Genomic DNA, 22,226 nt, shown 5'->3' with positions numbered 1-22,226 from the left:
AGAGTATAAAAAAAGAAGAGAAAATATTTTCAGGGATAGAAGAGTGACATGGGGGAGAGAGCTATACTGTGATACACAGGAACTCTTTCTGAAGGTAAATGTGGGTCAGAGTCCTGGAATTTGACCAATTTATTCTGCACATTCCTATTACCTCCATAGTCATAAATCTCTCTTGATTTCCCATTGCCAACCTGTGTTCTTAGGTTTATGTACTCCTCTAGGTATCTTCTTTTAATTTAATTTAATTTTTTTAAGATTTTATTTATTTGTCAGAGAGAGAGGGAGAGAGAGAGAGCACAAGCAGGGGGAGCAGCAGGCAGAGGGAGAAGCAGGCTCCCCGCTGAGCAAGGAGCCTGATGTGGGACTCAGTCCCAGGACCCTGGGATCATGACCTGAGCCGAAGGCAGACGTTTAACCGACTGAGCCACTGAGGTGTCCTGATATCTTTTTTTTTTTTTTTTAAGATTTTATTTATTTGAGAGATAGCGAGCATGCACATGAGCTGGGGGAGGGGCAGAGGGAGAAGAAGAGGGAGAAGCAGACTCCCTGCTGATCTGGGAGCCCGATGTGGGGTTCGATGTGAGGCTCAATCCCAGAACCATGAGATCATGACCTGAGCCGAAGTCAGGCACTTAACCAACTGAACCACACAGGTGCCCCTGTACTCCTCGAGATATCTTAAGCCCCTACTTCACTGTAATATTTTTAACTTTCTGAAAACAATTCAGTCAGCTTTTATTAAGCACTTATTAAAAGTCATTCATTAAATGAATATGCTAGGCACTATGAATGTAACAGTAAACTGAGACTTGGTTCTTGTCTTCTTGAAATACCACTCCAATGGGAGAGAGAAAAGAAGCGATTACAATTTAGTTTGATACGAGGCTTTTGATTCACCGGGAGAGGCACCTATTTAGACTTGCTCTGGCACAGCTTTCAAGAGAAAGTTGACCTTTAAAAGGAGGTGGGACAGAGGAGTGTGGGAGCAGATATATTAGCATGAAGGTGAGAAAGAGCATGGTATGTTGGGGCTATAAATTTGGAATGATAAGAAGAGACCGTATTTGTTTATTAGACAAGGAATTTGGCCTGGGGACATTAAGGAACAGGGGAGTGATACATTTACCTTCTAGAAGGAGCACACTGCAATAGGAGAATGGGTTGGACGGGGGGCAAGAAAGAAGCACAAAACCAGTAAGGATCTTATTGTTGTAATCCAGATTAGTGTGCATAGTGTCTAGAACTCGAGAAGTGACAGCAACAATGGAGAGAAATACACAGATTTTTTTTTAAAGATTTTATTTATTTGAGAGAGAGAGCACGAGCGGGAGGGGGGGAGGGGCATATGGAGAGGGAGGAGCAGACTCCATGCCTGAGCAGGGAGCCCGATGTGGGGCTTGATCCCGTGACCTGAGCCGAAGGCAGACGCTTAACCCACTGAGCCACCCAGGCACCCTGAAATACACAGGTTTTTAAGGATTATTTATTTGAGACAGAGAGCAGTGTGTTTGAGAACGCGAGTGAGGGGGGGTAGGGGCAGAAGGAGAGGGAGAAGCAGGCTCTCTGCTGAGCAGGGAGCCTGATGCAGGACTTGATCCCAAGACCCTTGGGATCATGACCTGAGCCGAAGGCAGATGCTCAACCGAATGAGCCACCCAAGCGCCCTGAGAAATACACAGATTTGAGAGCTATTTAGAGATTTAATCAGTAGGACTTGATGTTTAAATGAATGGGTGAGAGAATGAGAAAGAAGCAAAGGGTGATAATGGTTTCTCTCTTGGCCATCGTGTGGATGGTGTTATTATCACTGGTACAGAAGATTTCAGTTTTGGCTTGTTGAGTTTGTGGTGCCAGAAGGACACTGAAGTGGAGGTGTCTGGTTGGCAGTTGGTTATTGTGGTCTGGGGCTTGGGAGAGAGGTCCTAAATGGTGATTTAGATTTGGAGTTGACCCATGGCAGTGGATAAAAATTTTATTTCTTGGGGCGCCTGGGTGGCTCAGTTGGTTAAGTGTCTGCCTTCGGCTCAGGTCGTGATCTCAGGGTCCTGGGATCGAGCCCTGTGTCGGGTTCCCTGTTCAGCAGGGAGTCTGCATCTCCCTCTCCCTCTGCCTGCTGCACCCCCCACCCCCACTTGTGCTCTCTCTCTGTCAAATAAATAAAATCTTAAAATTTTTTCTTGTAATTTTATTGATTGTGTTTAGCTACTCTGCCCTACTTCCCTCTCTCCCCCATTTTGCCCTCTAGCCATGGTGAACTATGCTTACAGTTTCTTGAACCTTCCAAGGTCTTGTTTGCATTCCTTATGTGCATGCTTCTCCCTTTGCTTGGAAAGTTGTTTCCTCTCCTCCTTTTCCATGAATTCTTGTTTTCCTTTAAGACTTACTTAGCTCAGGTGCTACTTCTTTCGGGAAATCTTTCCTGATACTCCTCTTTTCCTCCCCACAATTTTTTGCCCACAACCTGAGTTAGGTAAGTACCCCTTTGACTTTGTACAGTATCCTGTGTGAGTCTGTATCATAGCAATATGTCTACCACAGCAGATGGTCTCTTCCTTAATGGCTGAAATCATGGCTTTGTCTTGGTGGCCTTGGGACCTGGCATTCCTTGGAACATAATAGACATTTAATAAATGTTTAGAAATAAACATTGAATAAAAGGGGTAGCAACTTATGCAGCAACTCTTCTACTTACAAACAAAATAGATTTTGAAAAGCTGTTCATAAAACCTTAAGTTCATTTTTTTTTTTTTTTTAGGTCCACAGCAATTACACACTAACTACTGATACTATTAATTAATCAGTATAGGGCAGGGTAGAGGAGGATACAATTAATGAACTTTGTTCTAAGTTTCCTTTGTACATATATTTTTTAAAGATCTTATTTATTTGTCAGAGAGAGAGAGAGCGAGAGCGAGAGAGTGCTCAAGCAGGGGGAAAAGCAGGCTCTCTGCTGAGCAAGGAGCCTGATGTGGGACTTGATCTTGGGACCCTGGGATCATGACCGGAGCCGAAGGCAACCGCTTAACCAACTGCCACCCAGGTATCCCTCCTTTGTATGTATTAATGAGAATTTATAACATGTAAGCAAGGGAGCTTCTATATAGTACAGTTTATAAGTAGAGAAGTTCCTTACAGGGGCACCTGGGTGGCTCAGTCGGTTAAGTGTCCAACTCTTGGTTTCAGCTCAGGTCATGATCACAGAGTCATGAGATCAAGCCCCACGTCGCTCTGTGCTCAGCACGGAGTCTGTTTGAGATTCTCCCTCTCCCTCTGCTCCTCCCCTCACTTATGCATGCCCGCGCTCTTTCTCAAATAAATAAATAAATAAATAAAATCCTTAAAAAAAAGAAGTTCCTTACAGGAAGGAAACATAGCACCAAAGTTTGAGACGAAATGCTAATTTCTTTTGTGTAAGTCTATTATAGTATTTGTGGAATATCTACAGTATATTTGTAATAATTAGGATACAAGTTCAGCTGCTGTCCAAAAGTCATAGATCCTTAGTCTCTTCTCTATAATTCAGGAAGTCAAAAATGGCAGAAAAATTCATTTGGCTATGCAATCTGATTTGAACTGACATGATAGTTATAATCTTTATTTAGTGTGAATGTTTATACATGTAGTTGCAGAAATAATGTTTTGATTACAAGGTACTGCCCCAGAAGCAGCGGGTGTTAAGCAATACGCAGTATTTGTATTATATTACCTTTCTAAAAGCACAGTAAGTTAGTATTGTGAAAGGCATCTTTCACAGTAAGGGATTGTGGGTCTGTATTGGCCTAAGCAGAACATCAGCAGAGAGGCAAATATGCTGCAGAAAATGTTAATACACACATGGAGAGATTTAATTAGTACATTTTATCATCAGCTATTTTCAAAACAATGATTTCTACAGTATTATAAATAATATAATAACACTGTTTTAATGATACAGAGTTTAAGAAAATTTGTGACATTCTGAAAGAAAGAAATTGAAGATGAATAAATTTTGAATAGACAAAGTATTTTGCTTACAGTATGTCCTTCTCCTTCCCTTTTTTTTTTTAAAGCAAAGTTCTCATATAGATGTAGTTCGTTTTCCATGTGTGGTTTATATCAATGAAGTCCGAGTCATACCCCCAGGAGTAAGAGCCCATAGCAGCCTGCCAGATAATAGAGCATATGGGTAAGTCAACTTTCTTTTTAAAAGTGTTTGTGACCAAAGATTGTCCTAGACATACTCTTAAATGTAAAAATTTAAGGTAATCTTTTGGAAGTAAAAACAAAAAAACAAAAACCCTAAAACTTTATTCAGTTATGGTTATGTTATGTTGCATTGTAATTGACTGTAGGCTTTCTATATAATCCATGTATCATAAATCTGAAAAGAGCAATTTTTTGATCTAAGTACTAGATGAAATTTTTTTCTTCATTTATTTTTTAATTGGTGAAATAGGTTTATATTTTCTAAAATATTCTGGGGTGGCACAATCTAGTAGATGAAGGCTCTTTTTTTAAGATGAATTATTTTTAACCTGTTTTTTTCCTTGAAAATAAATAAGAATTAGTCTGAATATTTAGAAATATATCTTTTATATTATTTTATAATACCAGTTTTCTGACTTAGTGATCTTCTTAGCCTGATACATGTGTCTTTTTTTATAAATTTTAGTTTCACATTATCCTTTAGTTGTAATTAGCAAATAGTTGTTTGATGCTTTCTCTTTCTTAGGCTCTGTGGGAATAAGCAAAATGTAAGACATGGTCTCTGATGTGGTGTTGATAACTTTAACAGCTGCCCTAAAACAGGAATTTGATCTTTGTTGTAACATGAATAATCATTATCATCTTATTTTAATTACATGAATTAGAAGTATAAGCCAAATTTTAGTTGTGGAAGCATGAATATGTGTAATACATTTATTTATGTGAGTTTTTAGCTTATAGTCTCAATACCACATTTCATTATGTGCATGCTGTGATGGCTTAATTTCTGTTACTTGTAAGAGTTAAACCAGCTACTTAGTAGTCAATGTTACGGTATGGATTCAAAGTTAAGGGCTCATTTCTTCATAATTATGAAATGTAGTTGGTTATTTATAGAAATAGATAGAAAATCTTCAAAGGTTTTCAAGTCATTCAAAAGTAAAACAAACACAAAACAATAAGAATGTTTAATGACTATAATGAGAAATCATAATTTACTTCGTATCTTTTTTTCCATGTTTAAGGAAATTAAAACATGTTTTCCTATAATTTCTTCCTATTTTTTCCTTTAAAGGAGATGTGTGTAGAATGGGAAAGATCAAAGAATAATAGAGTATCTAACAGTCTTCTGTAATTGTACTGCTTTTGGTCAAGGAAGGTCTGTTATCTATTGCTACATAACAGATTACAGCAAAATTAGCAGCCTAAAACAGTAAACATTTATTATTTCACGCTATTTCTGAGGGTCAGGAAACCAGAAGTGGCTTAGTTGGCTCAAGTTCTCCCATGATGTTATAGTCAAGATACAGGCCAGGGCTGTAGTCTCAGATTTGACTGGGGCTGGAGAATTTGCTTAGAAGCTCACTCACATGGCTCTTGTCAGGAGACTTCAGTTCCTTGCCAGGAGACCCTCTCTATGGGGCTGCTCATGTCAAAACATGGATTCCTACAGAGCCAGTGATCCAAGAGTGAGAGAGCATGCTTATAACTTAATATCAGAAATGGCATACTGTCATTTTTACCATATTCTGTTGATTACATATTCTGCTGGTACAGTGTGGGAGGGAACTACACAAAGGTGTCAGAAATGAGGGGTCTTTGGGGAACTATCTTGGACGCTGGCTGGCACAGCAGGCAAAATGGATTTCTGTCATTGGCTGCAATTGGTAGGAGTATTGTTACATATTCTATCCTCTTATCTCTCTTACCTGTTTCTTAGCTGGGGGTGAATGGCAGTTCATGTTTTAATAATTCCAAATATGAAATTGTCAGGAACAACTTTATATGTGATTAATATGTTGTAGAACAGTAAAATGAAGTATTAATACAGTCATGCAAATGTAAGATGTTGGGAAGTAATGTTAGAGATCAAGTAATGTTTGTGCAGCATACTTTACAGTAGTGTTTTTTCTCATTATAAAACTCAGAAATGTATAGGTAAAATTAAAATCCCTTTAATTCCTCCATCCTCAGAAAATCCTTACATTTGATGCTTGTGTTATTTAATGTTTATGTGTGTTTGTATATTTTGTTATTTTTTGTAAATGTGGTATCTTACGTGAGGTTAGGTTTGGGTCAACAAGTTTTAAGATGAAAGTCTAGTGCAGTCAAATTATCATTGATTCTTTATTTTATTTTTATTTTTAAAAAAGATTTTCTTTATTTGTTAGAGAGAGAGAGAGCACAAGCAGGGAGAAAGGCAGGCAGAGAGAGAAGCATGCTCCTTGTTGAGCAAGGAGCCTGACGCGGGACTCGATTTCAAGATCCTGGAATCATGACCTGAGCTGAAGGCAGATGATTAACCGAATGAGCCACCCAGGCATCTCACCATTGATTTTTTAAATCACTTTTCAGTGACTAGCACCTGAGTCTTTGGGGCCTCAAAAGTCAAGAATTTGCATTTGAGCCCTTTTCCCTTTCCTTGAGGTATTGAAGGCCAGGGTCTAGTTTGAAGAAGGATGGGAGGGAAAGACTAGAGATGTTGAGCACATAAATAGTTGAATTTGGGTAAGGTAAAGGTATGCTACTCTGACCCAACTATATACTAATTTTGTGTATTTCTTTATTTTACTTAACATTATATCAGGACTACTTTCACATCATTAAGTATTATTTGAAAATATGATTTCTAGTGGTTGCATAATCTAATGAATGACTGTACAGTAGTCCCCCCTTATCCACCGTTTCACTTTCCGGGTTTCAGTTACCTGCGGTCAACCGCAGTCCAGAAGCAGATGATCCTCCTTCTGACAGATCGTCAGAAGGTCAGTAGTAGCCCAACGCTAAGTCACAATGCCTGTGTCACTCACCTCACTTCATCTCATCACATAGACATTTTATCATCTCATATCACAAGAAGAAGAGTGAGTTCACAATATTTTGAGAGAGACCACATTCATATAACTTTTATTATGGTATATTATAATTGTTATATTTTATTCTTAGTTGTTGTTAATCTCTTACTGTGCCTAATTATAAATTGTAGGTATATATATATAAGAAAAAATGTAGTATATGTAGGGTTCAGTACAATCCATGGTTTCAGGCATCCATTGGGGTCTTGGAACGTATCCCCTGTGGATAACGGGGTACTACTGTACTGTAAGTTATTTGGCTAGTTTCCTATGTGGGGATCATAAGGTGTTTTTTATTTTTCAAATTACAAGTGAGAGTATGGTGAGCATCCTCTTCAAAAAAATCTTTGTACAACAGTGTTTCCATAGAAACGCTTCTTAGAAGAAAGTATTTCTGGATCAGATGGTGTGAACATTTTCTCATTCTCCTGAATTTTATTGCCATATTGCCTTTCAGAACGATTGCACCTGCTTTTACTTCAATCTGTGCATGAGGGAACCTGTTTGATATACTCGGGGCATTACACTTTTTCCATTTGGATTTTTTGTAAATAATAAAATATGTGGTATTTAAAATCAAGGTTTTCAGTTGAGTCTAAGGAATTTCAGCCAAGGGTGAAATATATATCAAGTAATTTCATTCTAACACAAATTAAATAGGCTTTACTCTTAACTATATAAATCTAAAAAAGAATCAAAATATGCAGATTGTTGCTATACAAATAGGGATTTAGGCTTTAAGTCACAATTTAGGGCTCTGATGCTATAATCTTGTATTAATGTTGGTTAGGTTGAAATCAAATTGTAATTATATAACTTGAAGTTAGTTAACTCCTCATTCTTTATGCTAATGGAAGGGAATCATGCTATAAAGAATTATAAAATTAGATGTCACAATTAATTAGCATTTGCTTTTAGAATACATTAAAATTTAAAAATATTTACGTGTGTTAGTATGGTCCAAGTAGCAGGCTAAAGATACTTGATTATTAAAATTTCACTTTCAGTAATACTCAAAGTGAAGTTGCCTACTTGAAAATTGGATATGAATAAAATTATGGAAAATATTACAATTAACTATATATTTTTATTTAAATCTTAAGATATAATTCTAGAATTGCTTTTAAATTTGTACTTACTTTGTCTTTTGTTTTAATTTAGGAACTGATTATTGCAAAGGCTGACGTTTCAACTTTGTTTCATTCACAGGGAGACCTCTCCGCACACATTTCAATTAGACTTATTCTTTAATAATGTAAGCAAACCAAGTGCCCCAGTTTTCGATAGGTTGGGAAGGTATGTACCTACTAGGTAATTTCACCAGAAACTCAGGAATTAGTAGGCAAACCTTTTTATTCTTTAGATAGAAGGAAAGGATTTATTTGACCAGTTGGCATTATTAAAGAAATATCAAGCTCCTAAGAAGATGCTGAGTTTCTTTATAAAATAAAATTTTAAATGTATGAAACATTAGCCATCTTTTGTTTGCTTTTTATTGGTGTATACATTTCTTATACATATCAAATGATTTGATAATAACCTAATTTGGAAAAGATTGCTTTTTAATTTCTTTAAAAGAACTGTGTAAACACATTGAGAGCTAATAATTTGTGTCTTTTACATCACACTGCTACATAATTTAAAATTCCATGGTCATATTTTGTAAAGTGAGAATTTTGTTAGTAGAAACCCCCATGTTGGATTATCTAATATATGCTTGGTATTATTAAAACTAGTTGTTTTGATATCTGCAAAATAATTGACCATTAAATGAGTTTACTTAGAACTCATTTATAAAATAAAAAATTTAAAGGTGGCTTAAAAATGGAAAAATTTCTATCCCTGTCCAGGAATTAACAGTTTTTTAGATTTAATTGTTATTTAATTGATCCTTCTTTCAGTTATTATTAACTTATATTGATAATTTAACTTAAAAAAAAAACAAAGGGAACCTAAATAATCGGAAGCAGCTAATTTTTAATATTATAGAATGTTTTTCTTATGTTAGTACCTACTTGATAAAAATAGGTACTTTTCTCTGTTTCGTCCCATTATACATTTTTGGAAGGCTATAATGCAATGGTTCTCTACTTTGGCTGTATATTGGGATTACCTGGGATGCATTTTTTTTTTTTTTTTAAAGCTGGGATGCTTTAAAAAAAAAATACTGATACCTATGCCCATCCCAGGCCAGTTAAATCAGAATCTCTGGGGAGTTTGTTTTACACTTGATAACTTTTTGGGGGGAGTAAATTAAAACTAAACTTTGTGGTTTATTAAAACAATCTAGCATTTGGTTTTATTAAAACATAAACATTTAGAAAGTCTTCTTCATGAACTGTGATGTTCAGTGTTTGAGCCTATATATTTATTCCTACTCTTTTGGCAGCCTGGAATATGATGAGAACACTTCTATCATCTTTAGACCCAACTCAAAGGTAATTGCAGAAGTCAGTTTTCATCTTGTTCCTACTGTTTGTTTTCACTTTAAAGTTTTGATCTAAATAAACCAGTGATGCAGAATATCAGCCTATTTGGTTCTAGTGCTGCAGGATAACATCATTTCTTGTCTGATTCCTCTTGTATCTAGAAGCTATTTTAAAATGGAGTAAAGACAATGTAATGTCATTGTCTACCCATAAAGCTCTTTCTTCCTCTAATTCTAATGTGAGTCAGGAAGAGGCCAGCATTTGTGCTTTCCCCTCTTTTCTTTAGGTGAGCAAGTTCAGAAGATGACAGGAAGGTAAATTGTTATTAGACACCACTGTGGCTTAGGTTTCTTAACAAATACATATTTTATATCTCTTCCTTTTCATATCAAAAGTATGCCTTATTTCTTGATATACAAAATGCCATTCTGGAAGCATTTGGAAGAGCTAAATTATGGGCAATCAGAAATGTAAAAATCACTGTGATCTAATATGGGACTATTTAGCCTATTTGTTTTTTTGGTGGGGAGGTGGGTATTTAATCCTCTACATTCTGTTTAGACTAAAAATTATCTTCCTTATCTCTTTGTCTTCCAGTGGGGCTTCTGTTTAAAATCTGTTGATCCCTGGACATAGTCTTTGAGCCTTTCTTCTGGCCCCTAGTTTCCCTTTAACTGGAGTTTGCTAGAGTTAGCAAGGAAAATAATGATTTCTTTCTTCCTTATCATGCCTTTAGAAGGGGCTCTATTACTACTTATTACTTCATCTTTACTCAACATGGTAGAGTGGAAAGAACTCAGAAGTCAGGAGCTTTGGTTTCTAGTTCAGGTTCTTCTACTGACACTCTGATTTTCTTACCTGTGGAGGATACTCACTCTGCCTACCTCTCATAGTTATTCTGAAAATACAGCAATTAATGTAGATAAGTATTGAAAAATAGAAGGAAATATTGAGGATTGATGGCATTGATAAAGTCTTTGATCTTTTTGGGAGAAAGTTTCTTTGCAAAAACACTTTAATACTTCTGGTTACCCTTAGTGTTTTTTTTTTTTTTAAAGATTTTATTTATTTGACAGAGAGAGATACAGCGAGAGAGGGAACACAAGCAGGGCGAGTGGGAGAGGGAGAAGCAGGCTCCCTGCCGAGTAGGGAGCCCGATGCGGGGCTTGATCCCAGGACCCTGGGATCATGACCTGAGCCGAAGGCAGACGCTTAACTGACTGAGCCACCCAGGCGCCCCTTACCCTTAGTTTTTAAGTACAGTGCGGGTATATAAAATATATCTGCATGTATGAGTTGAGCATGTAAAAAGAATGCTATACAATTTTGTGGACTTTATAATTCTTCAGTCTGGGCACAGTTTGTGCTTTTGTGCACTTCCATGACCTATTTAACTATTGGGGTTTAATTTATTAATTGGCAGTAACTCCCACTTAATTTTGTTCTCATTTCTATTCTCTTGATTGGGAATCTGGTTATGCTTTTTGAACAGAGTTGACATAAGGTATCAGACAGGGGAGATGTAGTCTTGAGACAGGTTTAGGTATGGCAATTCTGGAGGGCCATATAAAAGCTATGCCTCTGGGTAAATTTCCACCAGTATTGACCTTTGCAGTTTCAGCATACTTTTAAAGACTTCAGTTTAACCACAAAGTAATTTGATACCAGTTTACTTTTGGCATATTAAAACATTAACTTGAAAGATATTTTCCCCCAACAAATTAGGTGAATACCGATGGTTTGGTGTTAAGAGGCTGGTACAATTGTCTGACACTGGCAATATATGGATCAGTGGATAGAGTGATAAGTCATGACAGAGACTCTCCACCTCCACCACCACCACCTCCACCTCCTCCCCAGCCACAGCCAAGTTTGAAAAGGAATCCAAAACATGGTGAGAATTTTAAATTTGTCTTTATCAGTGACACTTATGTTTATTATAGTAGGAAAAAGTAATTCAAATAGCTCTTTCACCCTTTGAACCTTTCTTAAAACTTGAGAAGATATCATTGTCAGTCTCCCAATTCTTTCCTATAGGAGTTTCTTTTTATGTTGAAGTGGTTATATTTTATTTTCTTCCTCTATTTTCCTAGAATGCTGTTTGAATTGACCTGAGGTTTTTTAATTTAAAATATGTAAATGTAATCCAGTGGTTACTCATGGTTTAATATCAAAAGTATCTCCAAAGGAATTGAGGAATAGGCAGTAAGTTTGGTATATATTCTTAGAATACTCATGTTAATTTTTTTTTTTTTCAGGAGTGCATTTCAGATTTGGTTAGATGTCTAAATGCAGATTTTTCCCCATTTTTGAGAACCTTTTGCTCATTAACTGGAGACAAGAAAAATAAGAACTCTATTAAATTTCAGTGGCTTTCCTTCTATAAGGCAGGCAGCTGGAGTCCTGTTTCCCAGGATCTCTTCTCCTTATTCCAGTATTATTCACCGTAAGCTGTTGAAATAAGGAGATTCAGGAATACATTTTGAAATTATAATTGAGGTCACTAGGGAAAAGTCTTTTGCTTTACAGTGAACATTTAATGAGCCAATAAAATGACCTCCTCTTAAGCATGATATAATAGTGTGATGTGAACTCTTTGTCTCTGGTAGTCACACACTGTATTTTCGTCTCTTTTTTAAAGATTTATTTATTTATTTTACAGAGGGGAGGGGGCGGAGAGAGAGGGAGAATCTTTTTTTTAAATTTAAATTCAGCTAATTAACATATAACGTATTATTGGTTTCTGAGGTAGAGGTCAGTGATTCATCAGTCTTATGTAATACCCAGTGTTCATTGCATCACGTGCCCTCCTTAATGTCTGTCACCCAGTTACCCCATTCCCTTACCTCTCTCCCCTCCAGCAACCCTCAGTTTGTTCCCTATGATAAGAGTCTCTTATGGTTTGTCTCAGAGGGAGAAAGACTCTTAAGCAGACTCTGCCCCGTGCATGGAGCCCCATGTAGGGCTCGATCCCATGACCCTGAGATTAGGACCTGAGCCCAAACTGAGTCGGATGCTCAACTGACTTCGCCACCCAGGCACCCCTTTCATCTCTTTTCTTAAATCTTACCTGTTCAGTAAAGTTAATCTTTCACTTTTCTTTTTTAAAGACTTACCACTTATTTTAGAGAGAGAGAGAGTGAAAGCGCGGGGTGGGGGATGGGGTGGGGACAGGGGCAAAGGGAAAGGGGGAGAAAATCCTGAGCAAACTCCCTGCTGAGCATGTGGCATGTTCTCACGACCCATAAGATCATGACCTGAGTGGAAACCAATCGACTGAGCTGCCCAGATGCCCCATCACTTTTCTTTTTCTTTTAATCCTTCAGTTTTCTGTGCTCATTTGTCTTTCTTTTTTTTTCCTGACTTTGAACTCCTTGTGGACTGAGAGTATGTTTTACTTGCATTTGTGTTTCTAGCCTTATCATATCACATCTAGTCTTAATCACAGTGCCTAACATACATAGTGGCTACTCAGAATTTTTGTTTAATTTACTGACTTGTTTTAAAATTGACACTTGTGCTCATACATTTTCTGTATATGAATGTATGTATGTTTTTAGTTTTTTTTTTTTAAGATTTTATTTTATTTATTTGACAGAGAGAGAGAACGCGAGAGAGGGAACACAAGCAGGGGGAGTGGGAGAGGGAGAAGCAGGCTTCCCACTGAGCAGGGAGCCTGATGCAGGGGTTTGACCCCAGTACCCTGGGATCATGACCTGAGCTGTAGGCAGACGCTTAATGACTGAGCCACCCAGGCGCCCCTGTTTTTGTTTTTTATTCTGAAATAATTATAGATCCATAAGAGGTTGCAAAGAACTGCATGAGGAAGTCCTGTGCACTCTTTCCCCAGGTTCCGCCACTGATAACCGCTTTTACAACTGTAGAACAATATCAAAACAAAATTTTCTACAAAGCTTGTTCAGATTTCACCAATTGTACATGCACTTGTGCGTGTGTGTGTGTGTGTGTGTGTGTGTATGTGTAGCTGTATGCAGCTTTATGTTATGTATAGCCTTTCATAACCACCACTACAGTCAAGATACTTGATTGTACCATCAAGTTATTCTGGTATTATTCTTTAATAGCTACACGCATGCCACCCATCCCTAACCTTTGGCAGCCACTAATCTGTTCTCCAACTCTATAATTATATTACTTCATGAATATTACATAAATGGAATCATGCAGTAGGTATCTTTTTGAGATTGGCCTTTTCCAATCAGCATGAGTTCTTTGAAGTTCATCCACTTTGTTGTGTGTATCAATAGTTCATTCTTTTTAATTGCTGGATAATATTACATTAGTATGGATATATCATAGTTTATTTAGCTGTTCAACCACTGAAGGACACTTAAGTAGTTTCCAGTTTTTGACTTTTGCAAATAAGGCTGTTATGAACAGCTTTTTGTGTACATCTTCCTAAGGAAAGTAAGTCTTCATTTCTCTGGGATAATGCCCAAGAGTATATTTTAGTATGTGGGAAGTCAGAAATTCTAACTTTTGTAATATAAATTAATTAGTAAAATTTGTTAGATGTTGGGAAGGAAGAGTTTATCAATAAATTCTGAAGATGAAAAACTCAAATGATTAACAGCATTTTTGTCATGCATTCATTTCACTTTATTTTAATAATTTGAAAGTTCTTTTTCTGTCTCTACTAAAACTAGCTGATGGGGAGAAAGAAGATCAGTTTAATGGAAGCCCTCCAAGACCACAGCCAAGGGGACCAAGAACTCCTCCAGGACCACCTCCACCTGATGATGATGAAGATGATCCCATACCTTTGCCAGGTATGAATAAAATCAGTCCCCCTCACCTTGATTAATGTTATAGTGCTTTTTGATTAAAGGAAGAAAAGTAGATGTAGGTAATCGATCTTAATGAATGCCCGCTACCCTTTTCCTGTGCAGTATTTCCTTTTGTTTTTCCGTTGGCAGGTGAACTTGTTTAAAAAAAAAAAAATTAGTTCATTCATTTGAAACTGTACCAACATTGCTTTGAAAATAAAGTGTTGTAGTGTTATATACAGAAGAGTACTAGTTAAAAATAAGCAGTATGTATTGGAAGAGATAATAACCTGTGTACTTAATAGCTGAAAAGAAAAGGATTAGTTTCTGGTGTTAGAACATAAAATAGTGTACTTTATTAATTCTCACTGTATAAAATTATGCAGTACATACTCCTAATATTTTTAAAAGCAGATAATTCTACCACTTTTTTTAAAAGGGTATTTATGAGCTAAATCATCCAAAATGGCATTAAGTAGCTACAGTATTCCAGTCCTGCTACCTTATGTTATTTAAACCATTAAAATACTCTTTCTCTTAAATCTCAATTTTTCAGTGTCTGGTGATAAGGAAGAGGATGCTTCTCATAGAGAAGATTACTTTGAACCCATTTCTCCTGATCGGAATTCTGTTCCCCAGGAAGGGCAGTATTCTGATGAAGGAGAAGTAGAAGAAGAACAGCAAGAAGAAGGAGAAGATGATGAAGATGATGTGGATGTAGAGGAAGAAGAGGATGAAGATGAGGATGATCGCCATACAGTAGACAGTATCCCTGAGGAAGAAGAAGAAGATGAAGAGGAAGAAGGTGAAGAGGATGAAGAAGGTGAAGGTGGGTTATATTTATTAGGACTTTTTGGTTTTAAGTACTAGGAACTAACTTGATGTAGCTTTGAGCGATGCAAGAGAATTTAGAGCAAAGATAAATGGCTTTCAAGAAACTCAAAGGATGGAATGTAGCTGGGCCTCAAGACTTGACTAGAACTGGGATTCCATTTTTTGTTTGCTTTATGTTTTTACTTTATTTTCTCTCTGTCAGCTAGCTAACTATTGTTTCTCTGTTCACCCCACAGGTTTAATCTCCTCTTTTTAACCAACCAGCCTAAACTACCTGGCTGTTTCTCTCAGTCTTATTTGCATTTTCTTGGGAGAAAGATTGTTTGGCTTGCTAAAATATCAGTTGCCCCTTGGTACCATCAGTTTTGGCCAGGGAAGCAAGATCATGTAGCAAATACCTGATGATTAGAGATTTGACAGGCTGTTTTCAGAGTAAGGAGTGGTGTTGTAAGCTGGATGGAATTCCTAAAGATGTCTGCCACCTAGATATTTTAGCAAAATGCTACGTTTTTAGAAATTCAGGGGAAAAGAATCTCAGCTATACAGGGTTATATGACAGCATGATGCAGTCCTTTGATTAGGCTTTATTTTTCCTTTGAAAGTAAAAAGTAATTGACTCTTAATTTGTCCAAGAAACAGCATGTAATGTTAAAGCATTTATGTAAAATGACAGATAAACTGCCTTGTTTTTTCCTAAACTAGTGAAGGTGAAGATGATTCTACATGAAAGTAGATTTTGGTATCACAGGGGCCCTTTTACAGAATAGAAATAGGTTATTGAGAGATACTTTTTTAGCTTCCCCTACTCCCTGATTAGCAAATAATCCTTTTTATATTTTATTGTATTTGACTGACAAATAGTAGTTAGATTTCAGGCAGGCTGTTTTCTTAATCATTTTTGTAGAAAAGGTGAGAGAAAGAGGCTGGTTAATTTGGTTTTTAATAGAAGATAATCTGGTTTATCCCAGAGTCATGCCTCTGTAAGCCCTTATCGTTTCAGATATGATGAGTATATGGCTAAGACTAACTTGTTTTTACCAAAGAATGTCAAAAGATGGCTGATGCTGGAGGAATACTCTAGAAACATTTCCTTTTCTTACATAGACTGTTATTACTCATGCCTGTTTTCCCACAGCCAGGCAATAGCAGTGTTAAAAAGTAAAACCAGGTTTTCTCTCTATAATCTTATTTTTTTTTAATTAGAGGAGAAAGTTGCACATGTATAATGATAAGAAAGCTTTGTTTTGGCCCAGCTGAGCATTTTAAGTGAACAACTTTTCCATAAAAATGAAATACCTAGGAAACTGTGTGATAGGTAAATGAAGAGAAATAAAAATTCACGAATACGAAAATAATGTTAAGAAAGAACTTAAGGGGCGCCTGGGTGGCTCAGTTGTTAAGCGTCTGCCTTCAGCTCAGGTCATGATCCCAGAGTCCTGGGATCGAGCCCCGCATCTGGCTCCTGCTTTGCGGGAAGCCTGCTTCTCCCTCTCCCTCTGCCCCTGCTTGTGTTCCCTCTCTTGCTGTGTCTCTCTCTGTCAAATAAATAAAATCTTTAAAAAGACAGAAAGAAAGAACTTAAAATGTTTTCAATGAAAATATTTGTTTTAGTTTTGTGATTATGGCATTATTAGTTAAATTTAATAATCTTTCCCATCATTTTTTTTTTCCATCTTAAAAATACTTAAAAATGCTCTCTCATGAGGGCAAGGTTAACTTCTTCCCTTTTGAGAGAGGTTTTTTTTTTTTTTTAATGATTTTATTTATGGGGGCACCTGGGTGGCTCAGATGGTTGGGCATCTGCCTTCGGCTCAGGTTGAAGATCCCAGTGTCCTAGGATTGAGCCCCACATCGGGCTCCTGGCTCAGCGGGGAGCCTGCTGCTCCCTCTCCCTCTGCTTCTTCCCGTGCTCATGCTCTCTCTCTGTATCTCTGTCTCAAATGAATAAATAAAAAATCTTAAAAGAAAAAAAAAGATTTTATTTATTTATTTGAGAGAGACAGATAGTGAGAGAAAGCACAAGCGGGGAAGAGGGAGAAGCAGGCTCAATCCCAGGACCCTGGGATCATGACCTGAGCCGAAGGCAGTTGCTTAACGGACTGAGCCACCCAGGTGCCCCTGAGAGGTATTTTTGTTACTTTACGACATTTCTAATTTTATTTCTGTGAGGAAAAGATATCTGCAGCAGAGTTAGTTGTAAATTTGAACAGATAGAGGACTTTGCTTATGAAGTTTCTCATTAATTATTCTATTAGAAATTATAAAATTATACATCTATAAAATATATAGAAATTCTATGAGAAATTATAAAATTCTCTTAGAAATTATAAAATGAAATTCATCATTCTGTTAGAAATTATAAAATCATAAAATTAGAAAAATAAAAATTAGAAATTATAAAATAAAAATTAGAAAAAATTTATAAAATTATAAAATGTAATTGTTGATAAGATGTTGGGGCAGAAGTTAATTTTGTTTAAAAATCATTAATTCTTATTTTTTTGCCATACTACTAAATAAAATATTTTTTTGATTAGCTAAATTTTTTGCATTAAACAACAGTGATATAATATTTAAATATTATTCAAACTGATTTTCAGGGGATGATGGTTATGAACAAATTTCCAGTGATGAAGATGGAATTGCTGACTTGGAACGTGAAACCTTTAAGTATCCGAACTTTGATGTTGAATACACTCCTGAAGACTTAGCTTCAGTTCCTCCTATGACATATGATCCATATGACAGGGAGCTTGTACCACTCTTATACTTCAGCTGTCCCTACAAGACTACTTTTGAAATTGAAATCAGTAGAATGAAGGATCAAGGTCCAGATAAAGAAAATTCAGGGGCAGTAGAAGCTTCAGTGAAGTTAACTGAACTGTTAGATTTGTATCGGGAGGATAGAGGTGCAAAATGGGTAACAGCTTTAGAAGAAATTCCAAGTTTAATAATAAAAGGATTAAGTTATTTGCAGTTGAAAAACACAAAACAAGACTCTCTTGGCCAGTTGGTAGAGTGGACCATGCAAGCTTTAAATTTACAAGTAGCTCTTCGCCAGCCCATTGCCTTAAATGTCCGACAACTCAAAGCTGGGACCAAATTAGTGTCCTCACTAGCAGAATGTGGGGCTCAAGGTGTCATGGGATTGCTACAAGCAGGAGTAATCAATGGATTATTTGAGCTCCTGTTTGCTGATCATGTCTCATCTTCCCTTAAGTTAAATGCTTTTAAAGCTTTGGACAGTGTCATTAGTATGACAGAAGGAATGGAAGCTTTTTTAAGAGGTAGGCAGAATGAAAAAAGTGGCTATCAAAAACTTCTGGAGCTCATACTTTTAGATCAGACTGTGAGAGTTGTCACTGCTGGTTCGGCTATTCTTCAGAAGTGTCATTTCTATGAAATCTTGTCAGAGATTAAAAGACTTGGTGACCATTTAGCAGAGAAGACTTCATCTGTTCCTAACCACAGTGAACCTGATCATGACACAGATACTGGACTTGAGAGAACAAACCCAGAATATGAAAATGAGGTAGAGGCTTCAATGGATATGGATCTTTTGGAATCCTCAAATATAAGTGAAGGGGAAATAGAAAAGCTTATTAACCTCCTAGAAGAAGTTTTCCATTTAATGGAAACTGCACCTCATACAATGATCCAGCCGCCTGTTAAGTCTTTCCCAACAATGGCACGTATTACTGGACCTCCAGAAAGGGATGATCCATACCCTGTTCTCTTTAGGTAAGACATTTTTGGTTTGGGAAAATATATTTCACAGATTACCGCAGGCAATTTTATGTGGTTGATTTTGTTTTTTTAACTTTGTCTGTAAGCAGTGCATATCTGTGTAAGGATATTCTGTATTTCAAAATAGATAGTAGTGAAACTGAAAAGTATACTACTGTGGGAGAGCTATATTTTATTAGCACTTAAAGTAGTAATAGCAATGTAAGTTAAAGATAGTGTTAGTCAACAACAGTGCTTAGATAAGCATGTCTATGAGCAAGAATAAATGAGGAACTATAGAGTTGCTTCTGGGAAGGTGGTGTGATACAAGAGGATGGCCCAGGAAGGAGAGAGCTTTTCTATGTGAACCTATTTGTACTTTATCTCTCTTACATTGCAAGTTAAACTTATATTTTACTAATTTAATTTTACAGACCTGGTTAATATCTTTAAGGTTCAGTTACTACTTATTTATGCTATTTGTTGTTGTTGTTTTAAGTAGGCTCCATGCTCAATGTGGGGCTTCAACTTGCAAACCTGAGATCAAGAGTCGTATGCTCTACTGACTGAGCCAGCCAGGTGCCCCTTTCTAAATCTATTTGTTGGTAGAGTTTTGCCATTATTAGGATTAGCGCCCACAGTAGATTTTTAAATTTTGTTTTAATTTTTGCTACTTTTTTTGCATTTTGCCCGTAAATGATTTGCTAGCTAATGGGAAAATGGCATTTTTATTATGTTATTCCTTATTTCTGTGATTAATGTTTACCTTCATTTGGAGCATTACTGCATTAACAGAAAATGGGGTGCTTGTCCATTCTAAAATCTGTACCTGTCCATTCCTGTTTTTAGCTGAGCTGTTAGGTCTTGCCTAAGTTTGAGTTCTTTCAGGAACAAAAGATGATAATGCTAGAGCAAGGTCTGGTAGGAGATGAAGTCAAGAGTACAAGTGTAGGGGTTTGGCTTTGAACAGAAGAAAAGAAATCTTATGTGTGTACAAATATGGATGCATTTGTAGTATGGAGACAGTAAAGGAGCCAAGGCACTTTGCACTGATCATTTAATTTTTAATAAGGTAAGAGGCGAGGTCATACACTGAGGATAACAGAGGGTAGTAACTCTAAGGAAGGGAGTAATGCTCTCAGTCACTGAAGGGAAACTGGTAATTAAAGGCTTATTAAGTATGATTTTCTCCGTAACTGGAGAAGGTACATTTAAGTATCAGACTTGAGGAAGTAAAGGGCCTTGAATGCTGTGCTGAGGAATTTGGATTTTGTTTTTATTTTTTTACTTTAATTTTTATTTTTTAAAATATTTTATTATTTATTTGACAGAGAGAGAGAGAGACACAGTGAGATAGGGAACACAAGCAGGGGGAGTGGGAGAGGGAAAAGCAGGCTTTCTGCCGAGCAGGGAGCCCAATGCAGGGCTCGATCCCAGGACCCTGGTATCATGACCCAAGCCAAAGGCAGATGCTTAACGACTGAGCCACCCAGGCGCCCCTTTATTTTTTTTTTTTAATTTTTATTTTTGTAAAAGATTTTATTTATTTATTTCCAGAGACACAGAGAGAGAGTACAAGCAGGGGGAATGGCAGGCAGAGGGAGAAGCAGGCTCCCTGCTAGGCAAAGAGCCTGATGCAGGACTCGATCCCAGGACCCTGAGATATGACCTGAGCCGAAGGCAGACGCTTAACTGACTGAGCCACCCAGGCATCCCTGGATTTTGTTTTTAGAATGTGGGAAGATCTTTACTATTTTGGAGTAGTAGATTTGATAGGATCAAAGTAGTATTCTAAGAGTATATGTTGTAAGGTGTGTTGCAATGGAAAAGAAATTGGAGTTATTAAGTAGATGAGCCAGTCTAGTTTGTATTGTGTTAAGTACTTAATATAGTGGCACTTACAGGGAATTGTGCTAATATTGAGAGTTTGTGAAAGAGCAGTTACTGGGACTTGGCAACTGGACCTAATAGCTAAGAGAAAGTGAGAAAGAGCTAAAGATGGTTTCAGGTTTCTAGCTAGGGTAACTATTGGAACTGGGGTTTTATTGACAGAAACTGGTAAATTAGGAGGGGCAGTGAATTTTGAAAGCACAAGTAATTTTGCATTTTGGAAGGATTAGTTTGAAGTGATGATAAGGCTCTAATGTCCTCTGTGTAAGTCTCCAAGATCACTCTCAGGATTTGCCAGTGGTACTCACAGGACTGAGCACTGTGCTCACAACTATGATTTATTACAGCAAAAGGATACATACAAGGCACCATCAGCAAAGGAAGAGGGTACATAGGGAGAAACCTGAGGAAACCACTCAGAGGCTTCCAGAGTCCTTTTCAAGTGGAGTCACATAGGACCTGCATAATTTCCCCAGCAAGAAATTGTGACAATGTGTACGAAATGTTGCATACTGAGGAAGCTCGTTAGAATCTCAACATCCAAGCTTATTACTGGAGGATACCCACATAGGCCCCCAAAATCTACTGTGTAACAGAATCCCAGGCTCCCAGAACGAAAGCAGGTGTTCAGTGTAAACCATATTGTTTGCATAAACAGTTTAGGCACAGTGAGCATTCTTATCAGTTGGGTGATGGGAACCCTCCCCAAATCCAAGTTCCCAGATGCTAACCAAGGGCCCGCCTTGTAAGAAGTGTTCTTAAGAATATAAGTAGTCTGAGGCCTGCAGTGTTAACTATTTTCTGAACACTCCACAAGGTGGTTAAAGATACTCTTTGAACATAGTAGTTATGGGGTTTTGTCTTCTTGAGGGTTCTGTTTGCCTTCATAGTCAAGAAGTTACTGGGGGTGTTTATTATCCTAAAGTAGAAGTCTGAGTTTAAGGAATAATATGAGAGGTAGTTATATATTCTATGATTCCAAATATAGGACATTCTGAAAAAGGCAAAACTATGAAGACAGTAAAAAGATCAGTGATTGCCGGGGTTAGGGGGAGGGAGAGGAACAATACGTGGAGCACAATGTTTTTAGGACAGTGAAAATACTCTGTATCAGTAGCATTTGTGTCTGTTTTGGGGTCTTGAGTAAGTTCACACTTTTTCTACTAAAACTATGTATGCTAAAAAATGGTTCTTGGGTTTGATAAAAGTGCTACGTATGGTAGTATTAATTCTTCAAATACTAAAAATGGATAATTTGAATTTGTTTTCTCTAGAGGTACTAATTCAGATATACTGCCTATAGTAAATATGAATAAACTATATATTTTTTATAGTATATGTACTAAATTTTTCCTAGGTACACTAATTCAGATATACTGGTGTACCATGAATAGAGTAGGACCATGGTGAAAAAGGAACATTTGATGAGTGGTCTGGAAAGAAGACCCAGAATTAATTCCCAGAATTAATTAATTAATTTAATTAATTTAATTCTGGGAATTAATTAATTAATTAAAGAT

The 22,226-nt window shown here is 36.9% G+C and overlaps 1 protein-coding gene across 2 annotated transcripts in view; it reads left to right on the top strand.

Moving 5' to 3' along the window:
- VIRMA (vir like m6A methyltransferase associated) overlaps positions 1 to 22,226 on the top strand; it is a 62,167-nt gene that overhangs the window by 4,846 nt on the left and 35,095 nt on the right. For both annotated transcript variants that reach the window (XM_032421620.1, XM_032421619.1), the window contains exons 2-8: positions 4,050 to 4,165; positions 8,250 to 8,336; positions 9,430 to 9,478; positions 11,195 to 11,363; positions 14,137 to 14,259; positions 14,813 to 15,085; positions 17,691 to 18,831. In XM_032421620.1, the coding sequence (XP_032277511.1) occupies positions 4,050 to 4,165; positions 8,250 to 8,336; positions 9,430 to 9,478; positions 11,195 to 11,363; positions 14,137 to 14,259; positions 14,813 to 15,085; positions 17,691 to 18,831 (1,958 nt within the window). The remainder of the gene's footprint in view (positions 1 to 4,049; positions 4,166 to 8,249; positions 8,337 to 9,429; positions 9,479 to 11,194; positions 11,364 to 14,136; positions 14,260 to 14,812; positions 15,086 to 17,690; positions 18,832 to 22,226) is intronic.

The sequence above is a fragment of the Phoca vitulina genome, unplaced genomic scaffold (genome assembly GCF_004348235.1).
Source record: "Phoca vitulina isolate PV1807 unplaced genomic scaffold, GSC_HSeal_1.0 scaffold25, whole genome shotgun sequence".
NCBI lineage: Eukaryota > Metazoa > Chordata > Mammalia > Carnivora > Phocidae > Phoca > Phoca vitulina.
This window is presented reverse-complemented; position numbering and strand designations above follow the sequence as displayed.